Below are 21,085 nucleotides of genomic sequence, written 5' to 3' on the forward strand. Positions count from 1 at the left end.
GGAAGAGGGCGGAGGGATTGACAATTCAGCCCCTTAAAAATGCCACCTCGGCCCTCTTTCCCATGTCAGTAAAGGAGCCAAGCAATTGTGAAGCCCGCCTGGGGAGGAAAAGTGAGGCTCCTGCGGGTCTCCGGCTTCGACGAGACAGTCGGTGCTCGGGTGCTAACCCACCACCAGGCTCTGCGCTCCGGGAAGTGGAAAGGCTCGTATTTCCCTCGGCGCTGAAAAGAAAGAGGAGCTCCTCCCCGAGAGGCGGAGGCGGCGGCATGGCCGGGCAGCCCCACGAAAGACCCCAGGACTGCCTTTGCTGCTGCCGCTGCCGCCGCCGCCCCCTCCTCGCCGCCAGAGCTCCTTTCTCCGGCCCGGGCGCTGCTGCTATTGTGGCGGGCCTGTCTGCCTTGACAGAGGCCGCGGCGGTAGCGGCGGGATCCCCGCTCGCCAGCGCCGGGGTGGGCGCCTGAGCGCGGGAGGCGGGCGCTGAGGCGGGGCCGGGGCGAGCGCAACGAGGAGGAGGAAGGGGGCGGCGGCTCCGGAGCTAGCGCGCCTGCCCGACCGGCGGCGAGAGCGACGGGGACGGAGGAGCTCGGGCGAGGAGGAGGAGGAGGCGGGTCTCCGGGCCGGGGCGGCCGGGCCCCATGGGCGGGTGTGTGGGCTCCCACCACGACTCCTCGGGCAGCCTCAACGAGAACTCGGACGGCACCGGAGGTGAGAGGCGGAGGCGGCGACGCCGCCGCCAAGGGGCTGGGGCTTCGCTCGGCCGAGGCGGGGAAGGGGACCGCGCAGAGGCAGCTGCTGCTCCTCCACAATGGGGAGAGAAGCCGGGAGGGGCCCACACGCCCTCCCGCGGCTCCTCTGTCGACATCCCTCGCCTTCCTCGCTCTCTCTCTTCCCCCCACCCCCCAAGAGGGAGCGCCTCGCTTCCCCCTTCGCCCCTTCCCAGCGGAAGGGGGGGTCTTCCTTTCAACTTTCCTCAACTAAAAAGGATCTCCAGGCGCTCGCCTAGGCGTATTTCTGGGCCCGGGGGGCAGGGGCTAGGCGTGAGGGGCAGGGCCCTGACCTGCAGGGGGCGAGGTGGACAAGGTGGGATAGCTTCCCCCCCCCACCTCTTTCCTCTCTCGTCGCCCAGGTATAGAAAGGAATTGTTTCCCATCTGTACTCCTGTTGCCAGTCTCCCCCACCCACACTTGAGGCACCTACACCTTGAGAAAGGCAACTTAACAATTCTCTTTCTCTTCTGAATACTTTTAACTATTTTGAGCTTCGTTATTATTATTATTATTATTATTATTATTATTATTGAAAGTATATTGTTTGTTTTTATGGTACATCCTGCCATTTGGGATGTGTATTGAGAAGTTGAAAGGTGGTGTATAGAAGTCTCTTCATAAATTATGTGGGCCACCGCCTCCCTTCTCTTGACTTTGCTTATTCAAATGTACATGATGAGAAAGTGGCTTTCTTCTTGTCAGTATGGCTTTTCTTGAACCTCCCTTGCACATACTTAACAGATAAACATATATTGTGCCAGAAGATGGAACTCTTACTGGAAATAAAGTGGACTGAACTCAAAAGTTGTAGGTTTGTGTAATTCATATCTGCCTGTTATTCAACTTTGCAAAGATTTATATGTTGATCAAACTGATGGTGATGATGATGATGATGATGGAGTTTTCTCTCTGAAATGGTTCTCTTACTCTGTCACCTGAAGATCACTTACCTGCCACTTTAGGGTTTTGTACCCAGTTTTCTTCTCGTTAAATGTTGATATATCTCCCCCAATTTAAATAACTTTAAATACTACCAATTTTTCTTAACTGCACATGTATTTAAAAAGGCAAATCATGAGGCAACACCAAATTTCCATTCTACTTTATTTAACAGATGGTTATTTCAGTCACCATATCAGTATTGCTCTCTATAGCATATTCTTGCTTACGGATTTGTGTTAATATCTTGGGACTTTGTGTTGTTAGATGCATTTTTAAATGCCAGCGTGTTACGGTTCACAAACCTACTTTATATTACAATTGACATTCAGGGGTAATGTTTGTATGGGATAAATTTCTGAATTGTCAGGGTTGCATAGCATTTAGCTATAGAAATCCCATTAGAGGAGATTGGATTTCGGTACCTACATCCTCAGTAACTTGTAAAAATTGAAAAGACCTGCTTAATAAGTTATCAAAACCAAGGACAATGGGGTATAATGTAAAATTAACTAGGCTTAAAGTGGAAACTGTGATGTGGCTGAAACCATGAACCGGACCTAGATAATTCACTGTGCCTATGTAATGTCACCCATTATTAAGAAACTACCACACTGGCTAAGTATTATGAGGCAATGCAAGGTCATAGAAGATACACCTGTAAACCATGAACTTCCTGGCCTTTCAATGTTATCCTTCTGATCAGCAAAGTAGGTTGTTGTTGTTTTTCAACACAGGGTAATATAAATTTATAAGTTGAACGATTCAGTGGAATTGTGGCTGTTTCTTATCAAGATTTCCCCATTAAGGTTTTGTGAATATCTTACATACACATTATACATTGCTGTATTTTGGTGCAAAGAGCCTAATATTCATGCTACACCAGCTGGATTTTCTAGGATGCCCATCTGTGCAAATCATATACTAGAGTGCAAGGTTGAGGATCAAAGGATAAATACATTTAAAGCTATTTCACTAAAATGAGATCTAGTATGATTCCACTTCAATTATGTGGCTTCCAAGCCTGATTCTTAAATGCACGAAAGTTTCTACAATGTCTATGTGTACGTATGTTTTCTTTCCTAGAAATAAAACATATGATTGAGCCATTCTATTAAAAATTAATGTACCATAATCTACCAATCAAGATGTCAAAGTACACCTTTCTCTTGTTCTCAAAAGGTAAAACCTTTCTTAAATATGTGATTGTGGTAAGTATACAATCTGACTAAAAGTCTCTCAAGGGAAACTCTGTTTTTAAGTTCCAAGTGGATTGCTGAGAACACTAGAACACAAGTTTTGGAACAGCCTTACTGAGTTTGAGCTAGGCTTGCTAGCCCACTAGGTCACTCCTGTCTCTAATTTCACTTGCAGTGCTAGGTCACAGAATATCAATTTACAGGCTCCTGCAAATTATTACGATGAGATCTTGTGCAGTAGGAAAACATTTTAGAGGCAAATCTCAAACCAGAAGCAGATATAGCTTGTGAAATTACGCAGAGTCCAGAGGTAATAAGAACTTATTACTGTTCATAAGTCACCACTGATCAATGAAGTTCTTGTAATAATCCCTTTCTCTCTTATTACTTCCATCAAATATGCAGTATACTGTAGACTTTGAAAGACATTAAAAATTCGCTGGATGTCGTAATGCATATGTTAAGTACATGGGTGTGCATGTGATATAAAATGTCAGGATATATCTTTTCAACCACTTTGGTATAATTTTGATCTCTCTTTGCAGTTTTCCATAATATACATCAGTGCAATTAGACTTTTATAATGGGGTGGGGGAACTTGTGCCTTCCAGATGTTGGCAGACTCCCTTCTCTCATCAGCCTAAACCACTATGGTCAGTGTTCAGTGATGATGGGGGCCATAGTAAAGCCACAGTCCCCGCCTACCTGATTTATGGGGAAGTAATTTGTCCAATATAAATGAGATATGGTATTGAGGCAAAAAATTAGTATTGGGTGGCTCTTTATCGATTTTTCCATTTATGAGTTGCTTCTTAGGAATCATTTTTGTTTTTAAGGGGTTTTCTTTCTCGCTTCGGCTGCATGAGGAGGAGCCTCAACTGAAGGTAGTCTGCTGGGTAGCTGTTTCGTTAGCAAGTAGTCTGTGTTTGATATTATTATTTATTAAATTTCTATAACCTCGTCTGAGGGTTACAGGGTAGTTTGCAACATAAAAACACAAAAATACGTAAATTTACATCCCATCCATCCTAATGAAGCTAATATATACATGCGATCAGATCACTAGGCTGCATCAGATCAAACTGAACTGCTATGACATTTTGAAGTTCTCTCAGCTTTACTGAACTAGGGTTGCCGTATATTGAAGAGCAAAAAAGAGGACAGCCCAAACCACTGCCAGCCTGAGCTGGGAAAAGAGGCATGGGGGGCCAACACATTAGCGTGACTCTTTCCCCGGCTCAGGCTGGCAGCAGCTCCAGCATGCAGATCAGCCCAAGCCACTGCTAGCTCAAGCAGAGGCAGGACCCCAGCTCTTACCTGACATTCACTGCAATGGCCTCGCTTTGTTGTGGCGCTTCCTCTTCTACAGCACAGCGCTGTCCCGAGCATGCACGTGTGCCCCCCCCAGAACTCCCAAACCCGAACATTTCCTTTAAAATGTAAAAATCTGCCCAGATGGGCATGTTGGCCCCCCAAAAGCAGACATGTTCAGGTTTTCCTGGACGAATGGCAACCCTGACTGAACATCATTTGGACTAATCTTGTGCTGCAGTGGTTTAGATTATTTCATTTGTGTGCCTAATTCAGAATCAGTTCAGTTAGTCCCACATTGATTAAATACTGAAGTGGGCAGTTACAGGCTTTGCAGCTTAATTTTTCCCATTGGAGTTTTTGTTGATAAACTCTTTATTATTCAACTCACTCTGTTAAGGATGTACAGTATCTCACTAGAAATTGTGAATGTTTGTTTTCTTTTTTCAAAGTTCAGTAAGGTCTTCTGTTGCTTGTACAGAACAAAGAGAAGAGATCCATATTTGAAATATGGGCTTTGTAAGCCATTACAGATTTAAACCTGTGGTCTGCAGCTGTCTGCTGCTGTTTTTTCTGACACATGTCTTGCCTGTTCATGGTATGAAGCTCACTAACAGTTCAGCTTCATTGATTTGTTACCATCCTGTCTTCTGAAGTATCCTAAGATGACCAGTGACTACCAGTAAGAATCACATAATTGCAGACACTGGTGACATGTTAAAAAAAACCCACTACATGTAAAGCCTTAACTGTAGTGCCAATTATAGCCCTTGTACAGTACTTTTGCTAACTGTTGAAAAGAAATTCCTTACATAAATTCAGAGCAGAAGTAGGCAACGTATTCAGTAGTACAGTACTGACCATGTTTGAAATGTCTGATGAGTTGGAAAGGCAAGTTTGCATTTAAAGACTGCTTTCATTTTCTGTCTCTTCTCTCTGTATCAGATCTGTGATTGTCTTGCTGCTATTTGTCCTTGGAAGTCTATCAATTTTCTGAAAATCAGGATAGATAAACCCTGGGGTAATGATTCCACCCCCAATACTTTTTTCCCAAACTGGTTGTGTGGTTGCTTGCTCTTCCATACAAACTTGAAGCCTTGGTGGTTTTGCCTCCTGCTAAAAAAGAAGAGTGAAATCAGTCTTGTTTCTAACCTTGCTCTAAGTGTGGTATATAAATAACAGTTGTGTGTGTGTCAATATATTAAACTTCTGTAATGCCAATTCTACTGTTTCGAGGGTGGCATTAGAATGCTTGTGAGTTCTGAATTTTTTACATGACCAGTTTTAGCTCATTGCTTGTTGTTGTTCTTCCTATCAAAGTAAGAAGCCAAATTATTTGTTTAATGAAAGTCTCATGTCTTAGTTTTTCTAATCCATTTGTGAGGAGCTTCTGAACCTCTGCTAATAAGAATTTGGGATTGTGATGGGGGGTTCGTGCTCCCTCCTGCAGAAACTGGGGTGAATAGAAAAGGGGATTGCCACAGCAGCAATTCTTGTGAAGAACTCTGCCTCCACTGTGCTGTATTCTGACGCCCCATTCTCTTCCATTTATCATAGTAATTGTCCCTCCCCTATTCCCAGTAGTTTTCTTGGGCCATTTCATAGTTAAGGTAGAGGCCCACCCTTGAAATAATGGACGGAGGGAAATGCTTCCCCTCTCCCCCCCCACTGCCAATGTGGAAGAGATACAAAATGTATACCTTTTTACCATTTTGTTAGTGGGGGACTAGTCCTACAAACTTGACAAGCAAAGCTAAGCCTGGATTAAGTTAGCTTTCTAGGGTGGACTAGCAAGATCATGAGGGAGTGGGGAGTGGAAGATCAGAGCAGTATCAACACATTGTTAGAAATGCACTATAAATATAAAAATGCATTATTATTATTATTATTATTATTATTATTATTATTATTTGCTGCCCACCAGACTGAGTTGCCCCAGCCACTCTTTGAAATTCTTTTGAGATTTTATTAAGATGTACCCATGTATAAATAGAGCCAAAGCAATTTGGAACTGTGCAGGCAAACTCTCTCAACTTGAATTTAGCTTCAGGAATTGTAATGAGCAAGATTATACATGGAGTGATGGAAGTTTGACAATCATATTCCCAAGGCCTCTAAAGTTGCATTCTAATGGTGGCAGTGCGGTTGTGTAGGAAGGGGTTTAATACGATGTATGCATGAATGAGCAGTGTGCTAATCTAAGTGGAGAAGAGTTGGTGATCACTGCCCCATTGCCTGACTGGATGCAGCTCGGTTGCAATAGAAATCTCTTTAACAAAATATATTGCAACTGGATAGTGTCTAAATAACTTCATTTCTCCTAAGTTTCCATTTACAATTAGCATTGTGCATCTTTTGAATTGCCTTCTACATGTATGTATCAGAACCGCAGTTATGCATTATTTATTGTAATAGAAACTTTCCACAGTTTAACATTACATGCCAGTGTTATTTTAACTACTGGGTGCTAATTGTCCGAAAACATGGTGTCTGCTCATTCTCTCAAACTGGATAGTTTGGAAATGTTTTCAAAGGAGTGAGGTGAAAATATTTTGATTTAATAGACATAAGTTATTGACAGTTAAGATTTCATCTTCTTTCTTAGAGCTCGGTGTTTTGAATGTAGTGTGTCTTATATTGAGGTCATGAGTTTCCAACTTGATGCTAACCATTTTGCATATCTTACTGGTACAAACTATGAACAGTCAAGACCAACGTTTTCCAAAGCCTAGATTATGATTCCACTTGGTTTGATTAGTAAGGTTGCAGGTGCACAATTTGTAAGATTAAAAAGGTTTATCATTCCATAAAGTTTAGCTTTAGGTACCAGCAGCCTTCATGTTTACCCCACTTTTTAAGTGAAAAGTTTTTCAGTAATCCATCACATGAAGCAAGCAAGAATGTTAGAATAAGTTTTAAATGTTAAATTTTAACTGATGCTTACATACTTCTTGGTGCTTTTTGAGTGGTAGCTAACATTCACATTTTTCATAATCTACAGGAGCTAATGTTTTTAGTTCACTCTGTTATATCCACAGACTTGTTCCTTAAATTAATTTCAACCATAAATTATCATAAATATATCATGTGACCACCATAGAGAAATTGAGGATTCTCTGCAGTTAATTATGAATTATGAACAAGCCTTTTATTTTATTTTATTTTAGGTGGTGGAACAGTAAAATAATTACACGTTGTCTCTTCCTATGATTACTGCCATTTGTTGTAAATTCCAAAACTTTAAAGTTGCCAATATTAAAAAATGCATGTTTTAACTTGGAACGCTATACAGTTTGGGGTGGTTTACTCAACCTAGGTTTGCTCAGAGTAGACCATGCACATTAATTTAATGGGTCTATTCTGAGTTAAGCAACCTGTACAATGGTAGTATTATGCAAAAAGCACACAGTTTTATTATTTCATTGTATTGTCATGAACTTGGTGGAGTCATCAAGAAATGTGGTGGTCTCTCTCCAATTTTCTAGCATGTACCCTGAGATAGCTAGAATGGAATGAATTGCACTGCCTTTGGAACTTATTTTTCCTGTATAGATTCCCACCACAGTCTTCTTTGCCCCATTTTCTTGAAATTAGTTATCATGCTGCTGGGCAGAACCACCAATCTGCTGAGAGTGCCTAGTTATCTGCTTTGAAATGTCAATAACTACAGTGAGTATGTTTGCACAACTGAACACCACTGGATTTTAATCTCCCCTCCCCACCCGCAATTGTATTTGACTATTTTAGAGTTTCAGTTTGAATGCTTTTTGTTTTCCTCATTTCTTCTGACAAAGGTTGGTGATAAAGGCTTGAGTAAATCTTTCTTACTACAGTACAATGAACATGGGCTTTGAATGTGAAAGCTGCATCTTGCATTTTATGTTTCTTTCAGCTTCCTTGGCTTTGCTTATAATTTTGTTTCTAAATTTTTACAGGTAAGGCAGAATATATACCTCAGTATTCTAAATAATTTAGTAGGATAGCTATTGAGTCTCCTGCAATACAGGAAATTCTGAAGGTGGCAACATTATTAGTTATTCCTTTTGGGATGATGTGGGCATTTATTTGTTTACTTCTGCTACTGGATTCAGTAGTGCTTTGTGGTGTGGTAACCACCTAAATTTGCAACATGAGCTGCTAGCTGTCAATAATATCCCAGCCATATGGAACATACATTATATCTGCAACCTGACATTTCTGACTGGTTTTTGAGATGTGCTAAATTTTACCTTGCTGGATTCTGTAGGCAGACAGCTCTCCATATGGTCACAGTTACGACATGGCATTTACAGGCAACTATCTAGTGACGCGGGTGGTGCTGTGGTCTAAACCACAGAGCCTAGGGCTTGCCAATCAGAAGGTTGGCGGTTCAAATCCCTGCGACGGGGAGAACTACCGTTGCTCGGTCCCAGCTCCTGCCCGCCTAACAGTTCAAAAGCATGTCAAAGTGCAAGTAGATAAATAAGTACCGCTCCAATGGGAAGGTAAATGGCATTTCTGTGCGATGCTCTGGTTTGCCAGAAGCGGCTTAGTAATGCTGGCCGCATAACCCGGAAGCTGTCTGTGGACAAACGCCGGCTCCCTCAGCCAGTAAAGCGAGATGAGCACTGCAACCCCAGAGTCGTCCGCGACTGGACTTAACGGTCAGGGGTCCCTTTACCTTTATCTAGTGTGCAGTGGGACGTGGGTGTTGTTGTGGGTTAAACCACAGAGCCTAGGGCTTGCTCATCAGAAGGTCGGCAGTTCGAATCCCCACAACAGGGTGAGCTCCCGTTGCTCGGTCCCTGCTCCTGCCAACCTAGCATTTCGAAAGCACATCAAATGCAAGTAGATAAATAGGTACCACTCTGGCGGGAAGGTAAACGGCGTTTCCATGCGCTGCTCTGGTTCGCCAGAAGCGGCTTAGTCATGCTGGCCACATGACCCGGAAGCTGTTCACCGGCTCCCTTGGCCAGTAAGGCGACATGAGCAACCCCAGAGTCGTCCATGACTGGACCTCACTAGTGGTCAGGGGTCCCTTTACCCTTTATCTAGTTTGCAAGTAACTGCCTGACTACTGAGGCATGCCCTGCAAAATAACACATTAAAAATGTTAAATTAGCAAAACACTTTCCCCCCTTTTAAAACTCAAGAACTGATTCCAGGACATCTTTTTCCACACAGTGACAGTTAAACTTTATAATTCAGTCATTTTTGCTGAAATGATGTTGTGAGGTCTCTTAGAGTTAATTCAACATAACATACTTCGAAACATCTGTAATTTGCTGTAATTTGACCAAAAAAACTGGCTAGTATTCTTGTTAATTACATTAACCCGAACATGGTCTTTCAGGGGTGTGGTTGGATGCACAATAGAGATTTTGTAGAGATTACAAATTGCCTGTTAAACAAAAATGAATGCAACAACACAAGAAAATTCTTTGGAGTTGAGCAGACAAAGTTTTTTGAAACACATTTTGAAACTGTGACAAAGAAATGTCTTCATTTGGTGATACAGTACTGGATAGCAAGAAGAAAAATGCAGGAAACCATGTAAAGAATGTACCATTTTGAATGTATTATAACTTCTGCACTCAAAACACAATCTGCAATATGATTTGCATTTGCATTGCCAGGATTATTGTTTTATTACTAAAAAAAAAACTTAAAAGGCATCACATACATTTGTTTACACAAAATAAGACCCATTCTTATTCCTCCGTTGTGTGGTTACCATTTGTTTAGCATAGAAATTTTGTTGGCCAATTACAATTATGTTGTCCCCCCCCCCCACACATTGATTTCTATGGACTGCTCTGGGAGAAATTTAAAAGTGGCTTCTTAACGTGAACCAGGAAATGGCCTATCTAGGCAATGAGATGATTCTCATTGATATTTTCTGGTCTACCTTGTTCTCAAATTATTGGATTTCTTTCTACATTATGGATTTCCTTCAGTTTAAAATGTAGAATGGAAAGTAGTTTATCAAATATGCATGAGGAAAACATAAGATGACAGGTTCCCCCCCCCCTTTTTTAAAGCACTTCCTTTCATTGAAAGGTAGTCTTGCCAGAGGTTAAAACATTGGCATCTTACGCAGGTAACATGGAACTGTGCCACAGTATCTTAATATGCCCCAGTACTCTTTTCATTACCTCTTGGATCTACCTTCATTAACACTTAGATAGCATTCAGTGCATTGAGGTTTGCTGGCATATGTTTATACACAGCTCTCTTAACTCTCTTTTACACAGCATTTCAGTTGGGTTGAAGTCTGGATTTTGACTGGGCCATTTTTCAAACGCTGCTCTCAGACCTATCTGAAGAAGCCAGGGATTGAACCTGGAAGCTTCTGCATGCGAAGCAGATGCTCTATCACTGAGTCACAGCCCCTCCCCAGTTTGTTACCTCCCCATCTTTGTTACCTGCACGGGGTGGTAGAGCGCTTTTGCACATGCACGTGCAGCGAAACCCGGAAAAATACTTCCGGGTTTGCCGCATGCATAACCCAAAGGATACATATCCAGAGGTGCACGTAACTAGAGGTACCACTGTACTTTTAACCTACTGAAGCAGAGCAGTTTTATTATCAGCTGTCCCAGAATCAAACCCATAAAACTACTAGGTAGCAACAAAGATGCAGTTTTATGTACATACGCATCACACACACATTGTGCCTAATTTATTTTCATCAGATTGGTTTATCTTCTCAGGGGGCTGTTTATTCTGGAATTCCTAGGCTTATGGTAAAAAAGCTTTAAACTGTTTTCCCCTATGCAGAATTGCAAATGGTGAAATTAACTGGCTGTGAGGAGATTGTTGTTAATTCACTGGCAACTCAGGGGTGTCCTGTACAAAAGCTGTCTATGAGTGTATAGAGAGTAGCATGAAGGATGCCAATACTGGGTGTGTATAAAATAGAAATGGGGTCTGTTGTTGAGTCCAGGAGCATTTTGCCTCAGAGTTTGCCTGAAAGATTTTCTTTTCCTTTTTAGAGAGGTACTGTATTTTGTAAAAATCCTGTTTGTTCAGAAAGTAGAGGAGAGTCATTCATATCTACTACATATTCAGCTTGTTGAATATTCAACCCAGCCATGCAGTTGAAGAGAATCCCTCAAAATAAACCTAATTCTATTGCCATTTTCAATGTATTTTTCAATGACAAATTTAAAATTGACTAAAAAAAGAAGTAAATAATAAGAAAATTGTCCAGTAGCACCTTAGAGACCAACTAAGAAAAGCTTATACCCAGAACAAACTTAGCTGGTCTCTAAGGTGCTACTGGACAATTTTCTTACTTTTTTATTTATTTCGGCTACCTACCTGAATTTAAAATTGACTGTAATTCTTCTGCTTCATTGTTCAGTACATTCCAAATATTAAACCTTTACTATGTTGGTCAGTTGCCCACAGTGTGCTTTAAATGGAAATTTTTCTATACTTTAAAAAGCCCAGTAGAAGTAGGGAGACTTTGCAGCACCATCAAATGTATTTGATGTGTAATACAGTCAACTCAGGTATAGTATCTGGAAGCCAGTCTGTCTCCCTCTGACAAGAAAGCACCTTCAAGCTACAGAGTGAATGTACTGTAGACAGCTGCCCTAGCAGTAGAATCACTAATGCATTGTTGAAGGAGCAGGAAAGGTATACCAAAATGTGACAGTGTGTGGAAACACTAAAGTTGAACTTCATGTAACTCCAGCTGTGTGTCTAATTTTAATGCACTCTTCTCTTTGAACACATGAGATTATAGCTGAAGTGTTTTAATAAATAGGTACAGTCATACCTCGGGTTACTTCCACTTCGGGATACGTATTTTCAGGTTACGTTCTCCGGTAACCCAGAAGTGTTTTTCAGCGTGCGCGATCCGCACATGTGCAGAAGCGCTCTGCGCATGCGCAGAAGCATTCTGCACAGTTCGCGCATGCGCAAAGCGCGATTTTCGGGTTATGTACTTTTCGGGTTACGAACGGCAACCCGGAACCAATTAAGTACGGGTGGCGCTGTTGTCTAAACCACTGAGACTAGGGCTTGCCGATCAGAAGATCGGCAGTTCAAATCCCCACAACCAGGTGAGCTCTCGTTGCTCAGTCCCTGCTTCTGCCAACCTAGCAGTTTGAATCCACGCCAAAAAGTGCAGGGAAGGTAAAAAGCATTTCCGTCCACTGCTCTGGTTTCGGTGTTCTGCTGCACCAGAAAGGGCTTAGTCATGCTGGCCACATGATCCGGAAAAACTGTCTGCAGACAAACGCCGGCTCCCTCGGCCTGTAAAGCAAGATGAGCACTGCAACCCCAGAGTTGTCTGCGACTGGACTTAACTGTTGGGGTCCTTTACCTTTACTTTTATATGATTTATTAACAAAGATTGATTAACAAAGATTGATTAACAGTTAGTTAATTGTCTCTCTGTGTTAATGAATATTTTAGAAATCATACTATTTAGAGTTGGAAGAGATCTTATCAATCCAGTCCAACCTCCTACTCTGAAGCAAGACAGTGATTATATTATCTGTACATGGAAATGGTTGGAGATTGGGGAGCTGCAAGATCCACTTTAATACTCTTGAGGTCAGCTTTCCTTCCTCCCAATAACTGCAGGCTAAAGTAATTCCTGCTCAGAGCTGTTGGAAGGGCATCCATGAAAAGGGAAAATGTTTTACTGTCTCAAGAGTTAGAATGATAGTATCTATTTTTTAATAACAACAAGAAGAAGCCTGAAGACCTTTGGTCTGGTATATTGATCAAGTGAAATAAAGGATTAACTTCCAAATATTTTAACAGTATTCAGTAATTTTAAATTTTCTAACCCCAGTATGTAAAGGGCAATTATACATTCCCTACTGCATACATCAAGATTTGTGTGAGGATGCTTGGCTCCTTTCCTGGAGCAGTGGCATAAGAAACATGATCTCTTCTAATGAGACACAAATGGGAGGGAAGGCCTAATTGTAATGAAGTCTAAGGTAAGGCTTTGGGTGAATAAAATATGTTTGGACTTGTACTATATTTGGATGTGAGAAGAGGTTCAGTGTTATGAAAATATGTGCATTCTAATTTTCTGTAAACAAAGTATTTTGAGGCTGTTTATGGGATGCCTAGATCTGTACCTACGATGCATCTCCAGCAAGACATATTGTGACTATGTCCATGGTCATAGACTAAAGCAAAACACATTTCAGTAGAATATTTAGAATTTCACCCTAGTTCAGAATGATTGCTGTTGAACTCCCACAACAAAGAATGGGGGTCATAACCTTCTACTATTTTATTTTTATTTCATAAAATTCATATACTGCTTAACTGTAAATAGAACCTCCAAGTGGTTTAAATTGGCAGTTAAATATTTAACAAAGCTAAAAGACTTCTTTTCCACAAGTTGATCAATTCGTAAGTATCCTAGTTTGCTATTTCTGGTGACAAGCTCCATGGCAGTATTGTTTCTACTATAGTAGCTCTGTTCTGCTTGATCACATGAGGGCTAAATTTGTATAGGGAGCTAAGTGTGTATTCACCAATCCCAATATGTTGTGGTTACTAGATATCCTAACACCACTTCTGACTGTCATGTGTTCAGCACAAAAATCTGAAGCGGATTTCTAACCATATTCAGCGGAATGCAGTTAAAAGTCTCTACAGTACTGGGAACCCTGCATTATTGCTTAGAGGCTTCTAACTATGCCTGGCATGTAGGGGACAGTGTGGGGTGGGCAGTATGCATGTAACCTGCTTACAGAGCTTATTTAGCACTTGCATTATCATGCTGAATAGGGCTAAAGTTTCTCCTTAATAATATGCTTGTTACTTAGCAACAAAATATGGAAGTAGAACCTTCAGGATAGGGATAACCTAGAATGAAGCACAAATTTGCATCAGTTATTTCCGAAGACATAGCCCAAGAAAGGAAGGCTGCACAGATGCTCTTTTACTGCACAGTGACACTGCTGAACTTCATGTACGCTGTAATAACTGAACGAAAATTCGCTACAACTGCAGTAACACCAACACTGTATGTGCAGAGAAGTTCAGAACATGTGGCAAACATTTGTGTAGACATTCACACCACAGATGTTATTTTAAAAGTTAGCAAGTAGTCTTGCTGGCGAGCCACTCTGACCGAGAAGGAAGGGTGTTGTCACGAGAAGTGGCATGCATGTTAAGCCATTACTCCCCTTCTTCAACCTCCTTCCCCCTTAGCTGAAATAGGGCTGGCTCAAGACACTTCGTTGCTTAAGGTAAAAATAACAAGGTGGCTCCTCTCCCCATCCCATGTACAAAAGCTGCCCAGACCAGCAGTTGAATCTTGGCAATGAGATAGCCGATTGTCTTCAGGTGCAGTGAAGGATGCTATCTTAGGTGTTGCAGGACAGGTCACGCATATCTGCCCACTCCATACACACCTTCAGAATTTGCCACCTGAAGTGCCTGTCTCATGTCAGGGCCAGCCCTGACTAGGAGGTATTGTGAGAAAAAGGAGGGGGGGATGAGTGTGCAAATAAGCATATGTTCCCCCTCGGTAGTGGGGGTTGACAACTTGGGAGCCAGAATGGTCCCCCTCGGTCAGATTTAGTTCAGGGATTTATCAGTTCCCTGCTTTAGTTTACTGCAATGAATGCACAATGATAGGACATCATTTTGTGCCTGATAAAGCTTTTGACTAGCTTTTACAAACTATGCAACTACAGAGAATATTTTTTTTCTTGCAATGCAAATTCATTTGGAAGCTTGAATTGTTTGGATCAACTTCTGCCATTCCAGATGTCTCTTGCATACCATGAATTTCTTTGGCAGCCTTCCTATGCATTCTTTTTCCATCAAGGGTTTAACAAAGTAACATTGATGCAAAGATGTGTTGTTGTTATATTTAATTGCCACTGCCAGCATCTTTTGAGTAACCTATTGGCATTTATTTGTGTCAATGATGGGCTCTTGAAATTTGGCAATGTAGAGTTCTCATTAATCAAACTGACCACCTTGTAAAAGGAGCTGAGGTTGTTTCCCATCTCCACTGAAAATTAAGGTGTTTGTGATATTGTTAAATATTTTTAAATACTGTATCATCCCAGTCTACTGACATTGATAAAGTTACTTTCCTAAAGAAAGTTTTGTAAATTTAATTTACATTTGTTTACATTTTCCGTGAGATACCTTATCAGCTGTAGTTCTATTTGCAGAAAAGATGAGGCATTCAAAATCCTGGCTTGTGAATATGTTACTAACTTCAAAACATTTACTACTTAGATGAAAGAGTGTGTCCATTCTCCCCATTCAAATGATTTCATCACTATCTGATTGCTAAGTACTGCTTTGACTGGGCAGAGTAATTAATGCTTAATATTGGCAGCAGTCAAATCTGAGCTTACACATGATATTGTTGGATTCCCCCCCAATCTTTTGACTAGAGTCCTATAATAATTGTGTTTTTTATTATGCTGCTTAGAGGATTAAATAGATGGACTAAATTCTGTGGACTTTTTTTTTTTTAAAGAACACCTCATTATACTGTCAGTGCATTCTCCGATGATAGCTTCTGTAGTGACAGAATAATCTGTATTTGTTTCCCTGCCACAGAATAATCCAATATTTCCCAGTTATTTGGGACATACCTTTTTTAATGGGGAAAATATATTATCCAACTTGCATGCAGTTCTTTTGTAGTACTCTCTGAAGTGGCAGAAATCATTACCGGTATGTGGTGAGGCTTTAAAAAGTAACACTAGAGCTCTTAAAGGCACACATAAGAGCATTCCATGGTGCTTCTGAAGCTGCATTAAAAAAAAAACTTGATTTTACTCCCCTTTCATTATATAAACCACCAATGTTGTAAACTGCTCAATAGAGCAAAATATGATTTTTAAGAAGTAGTAATATCAGCAGTCTCCTTCAGTGCTGAAAGAGGCCTAGGACTCAAATTTCAAAGCTGTATTTTTCAGCAAAATGACTAGGCAACATGGTAAATGATATTCATGTATATATGCAAGTTATTTTTTCTGCTGTTTATGTAAAAAATAGATTAATGTTCAGAACCAAGCACAGGCTGTTCCTTGAGACTTACTGGTACTTATCCTCTGGTTAAAAGGGGGTACTGTGTGCTTGGTACAATTGTTTCTGTATCTCAGATCTTGAGAGGTGCTGAAGATTTAATGGTGACATAATGAGTGACCTCTGCCATATTCCTTGATGGGCATCAGCATTTAACACTTTGTTCTAGTTTAAGAAAAATATAACATTCAGATCATATGTAAAATATAGAAATTAAAATTGACCTTCCTGTGCTTAAAACCAACCATTAATAAAGATCAAATACAAAAAAACCAAACTGCAACCAGCCATTAAAATTTCACCCAAACAAATTTTATTTGATTGTTCTTTGAAAGCATTACATATTATTTTAATTAATGAAAAGAAGTAATTTTCTTCTTATCCCTCTTTCGAAACAGTCAAATTAACCTGACTTGAGCAACAGCAAGTAATTAAACCATGCCCCAACATTTCCCTGCTAAGATAGTTTTATCCCGATTTCTCTCATTTCCTTAATGTACCAGTAGTTCTTGTCATCACATTACGAGGCAGTAATGATGCACAAATGTGAGTGTAAAGTGGTATGGCCTTCTAGTCTGAGATGGATTAATTAAAGTTTCTGGCACTAATTATAATAACTACTGCTTTTTATTCTTTAAACCTTATTAAACTCTGCAATCCCTTCAGAAAACAAGGCTCAGAAATTGTGTATGCTGAAAACCTAAGCATGCCTTCTTTGAAATTTATCTCCTTCTGCTAGCCTGCCAGTGAGGTTATCATATCTGCCAAGTCTGGGAAGATAAATCTTGGCGTGACTGTCTAAACTGATGTTCTTTCTGTACCTAATAATAACACTTTCCCTCTTGTTCAAGACTGTACAACACAAATTCAGGAGTGATTTTTAAATATATATTTTAGGTTCAGCTACAAAAAAAATTGTTACACCTACCTATTGAAGTGTCGGGTGTTTTCCACTGGTTCATATGGCAGATGGATTATCAAAACATGTTACAGAATTTTTTTTTATCATAGCAGTGCAGAATATAGTCTTTAAAGGATATATTTCATATCAAAATACCATATCTCACGTAATCTGGGTAGTCAATTGTATGCAAAATCCCATGACATGTTGAGGAGGAAAACATTTTTAATGCAAAAGAAGTGTCCTGTCTCACAACATGTTACCTGTTACCATTATTTTTGCCCTCAGCTATTCTTTCCAGATTTTGCAACCCGCTTTTCAGACTTTTCTGTCCATTGTAATAATAATTGGAATAAAGCTGTCTACAAGAGTTCTGGCAATCTGGCTTGTTTCATTTTGAAGGGACTGATACTTTTCAAGTCTTTAATTCTTTACCATGTTATGTATTTATGTTTTGCCTTTCCACTTGCCAAAGTAGCCCTCAGTGCTAATTTAGAACACAGTAAAACATAAAATCAATTAAGACAATTAAAAGCCAAAAATGAGAATGGAGTCAGAATCAAGTAATATATGCCTTCTTTAAAAGAAGATGGGCACACAGAGAGAAGCTGTAAATGACTGATATTGTTTTGGTATATACCTTACCCACATTAGAGTCTATAACATAATTGGATTATGCATGATGGGTAGGATTTACTTACAAAATTATGCTGCAGTCACTGGATTTCCAGCTCATGCACCATACTACAGCAGCAACCCTAGCTGTTGCCAAAACGCTTCATGGCAAGCCATATTTTCCCTTTCCCTGGATCGGTTCTCCCACGCTCCCAGAATTCCAAAGACATATTGGGAGCTGGAACATAGTGAAATTTTTGTTGTTTGTGTTAATTACTGCATTTGCATCCCCACCCTGAGCAACTTTATTCCAGCTCTTTATAAACTTACAGGTGTAATGTCGGAAATTTCCTAAATGTCCTTGTTTCTTCATCTTGTTCTTCTCACTACTGCTGAAATTAATTAACAAGCACAAGCAGTTATTTGGGGTTTGATGGCAAGCACCTTATTTCTGACCACATATATCTGGAGGGCTGCAGGGAGAAGAGTGGGCCAGAAAGTCCCTTCTTGCATTTCTCTGGATTCAAGCCAAATACTAATCTTCCTAAGCATGTTGCGCTTCACTAATATGGAGTGGAAAACTTCCAGTGTTATACGCTTCTGCATAATTTCCATTTCTAAAAATGTATTGTGTTATAAAATGTATTAGTAATTTTGAAGGGTAACAATATAGTGAATGGATGCAATACAGTTGTGCTGTTTAAAAGTTGTAATTAAATTGCTTCAGTAAATACACATAGGCTTTTTAAAAAAAACTGTGTGTATGTAATATGGAATGGATTGATCCTGGTGCATGTCAATTTTATATGTATTGATAAGTGTTTTCATTCTCACCTTGATCTGTAATTAAAAAAATATTTTGTATTTTTAAAAAAGTTTGTATTTAAATGCATGTTTATCACAAAATACGAACATAAATACGTATTTTATCTCGTATACATTTCTAATACACGAACTAGAACAAAACACGTATGCATTTCTAATACAGTGTATTTTATTCTAGTTCATATATTTTTTACTTTTATGAGCCAAAAACTATATCTGAAGCATAATTATATCCAAATCTGTGTATTCTTCCAAAACGTGTGAAATAAGTAACTTAAAATGTGGACTGAACAAAATTCTGTTACATCATTAACTTCTCTGTATATGAGATACCCATCAAAATGTTAAGCATAAAGAGTTGGTCTTCTTTCTTATGACACCGTCGAGACAAATAAAAGCACCCCCTCACACCAAACAAACTTGGACCCAAAATGTGTGGAATATAGCACTTATAGAGCACTTAACTCACATTAGAGGGTGATCAGAGGAATAACAAAGAAAGGTGGATTTGACTTTGTATGGTCTCAATTTAGATTGTTTATTACTGTACAGTAATAAATAAATACAGTAATCTCCCTTCCATCTCAGTCACAGCAGTCACTATAAAGAAATTATTTTACATTAATCTCACATTCATAGGGTATACTTCAATCCAGAGCAGTGGTTCCCAATTAGCTAAGTACTGCGGACCCCTCATTTTTCAAAAGCCAAGCCATGGACTTCCTACATTGGAAAGTTTTTCTATTGTAGTAGTTTTTGTTATGTGAATGGTTCCATGTTGTTATGTGAATGGTTCCACGGACCCAGAGTGGGTTACACAGACCCCCTGGAGTTCATGGACCACCAATTGGGAACCACTGATCTCTAGCATTAAGATATTTTCCAAGTCTGTTTTGATGCCATGTGGATGTGGATATGTATTTGTCCTGGAAGACACTTTATCCTTGGAAATTGTTTTAAAGGTTTTCAGTAAAGTTTGTAGTAAAAAATAAAATAATAAAAAATGAGAGCATGTAAAGGAAACATGCACAGTTTGATGGTCACAGCTTTCAGTTTGGTTCTGGGTCCAATACAGAGTGCAATAGTTACCTTTTAAAGAAGAGAAGAAGAAGAGTTTGGATTTGATATCCCGCTTTTCACTACCCGAAGGAGTCTCAAAGCGGCTAACATTCTCCTTTCCCTTCCTCCCCCACAACAAACACTCTGTGAGGTGAGTGGGGCTGAGAGACTTCAGAGAAGTGTGACTAGCCCAAGGTCACCCAGCAGCTGCATGTGGAGGAGTGGAGACGCGAACCCGGTTCCCCAGATAACGAGTCTACCGCTCTTAACCACTACACCACACTGGCTTTGGAACAGGATACCTGAAGCGTATTCTCCTCCCATATTTACTAGCCTGGGCCACCTTAAGATCTTTGTTGAGTAGCATTCTCCCAGGTACTGGGAATTGATGTACCGGTACTTTAACTGTGTGTTGAATGCACTTTAAATGTATGTTGTAGATCTGCCCAAGTGACTGTTGTAGATCTGCCCAAGTGACTGATGTTCGTGAAATTTTGCCCTGCAGGAGTGGATACTTCTCCTTTATGGTAGGTCTTCAGCTGCCCTTGTTTTAGTGATAGCCCATTGACCTGAGAATGGCAAATTTTGCCTTTTAAATTACTATGCCAAGGTGAATGGGGGTGGGATGGGAATGATTTGAGAACTGAACCTCCAGCTGTTTGTAGTTGAGTGTGAGAGAAGCAGCCTGACATTTGAGGAGCCCAGAGAATGTTATCCTCTCATTATACATTCAGTATGCAGTCTTTTTGCAACTGCAGGTGGTCAGCATGGTTGCAAGCATGCAGAGTTCCTGTACTGATCTTCCAATGACAGAGGTGTTTTAAGAAATTACAGTGACATGATTCTAACCAAAATTGAAACACTATGTTGTACGTCACTAGAATTTTAAAAAATGGAGTGAGTTGTAAGTTATGTGAAGTATTCTGTTGGCAGTTTAACTGAACGTGAAATAAAATCCTGTGGAAATAGTAGCTTTTGAAATAAGGCAAAACAGTGACAGTGCTTCGCTGATAGCAATGTAGATCTCTTTAACATGACAACTTGAGTGTGTGTGTTTCCCGAGCAGCTATAAACTTAATCATTGCTAGTGAGTTTGTCAGCTAACATTTCCGCTTCAAGCTTATGCCAATCTTCTAATTAAGTGATGAGCTCAAATAGCTGAAGAGAGCTATTAATGGCATTTAGTTAATTGGCTAATGTGATCCTACCAGTAAATGTCACAGTGGGACAAACTGTTAATGTACTGTTAACTAAAACCAGTAGATCTTAGCTAAACTGGGAAGTAGCTTGTGGATCATCCCTTCTAGAGAAAGGAATAATACTTAATGATCTCTCAATCCTTCATGACTCTTATGTGATGCTACTAGCTGAGAAGATTTGTGTCTCAGTTGTGGACGCTGGGCACTCAGTTCAGCTCCAATTTAGGCTTAATGGTGGTAGACTTACAATGG

At 40.2% G+C, this 21,085-nt stretch overlaps 1 protein-coding gene across 1 annotated transcript in view; it reads left to right on the top strand.

Moving 5' to 3' along the window:
• Positions 1 to 501: 501 nt before the first annotated feature.
• The window catches only part of UBTD2 (ubiquitin domain containing 2), a 34,095-nt gene continuing 13,511 nt past the window's right edge, over positions 502 to 21,085 (top strand). Inside the window, exon 1 of the mRNA XM_033139939.1 lies at positions 502 to 705. Coding sequence (XP_032995830.1) covers positions 636 to 705 — 70 coding nt within the window. The 5' untranslated portion in view covers positions 502 to 635. The remainder of the gene's footprint in view (positions 706 to 21,085) is intronic.

The sequence above is a fragment of the Lacerta agilis genome, chromosome 2, assembly GCF_009819535.1.
Source record: "Lacerta agilis isolate rLacAgi1 chromosome 2, rLacAgi1.pri, whole genome shotgun sequence".
NCBI classification, from domain to species: Eukaryota; Metazoa; Chordata; class Lepidosauria; order Squamata; family Lacertidae; genus Lacerta; species Lacerta agilis.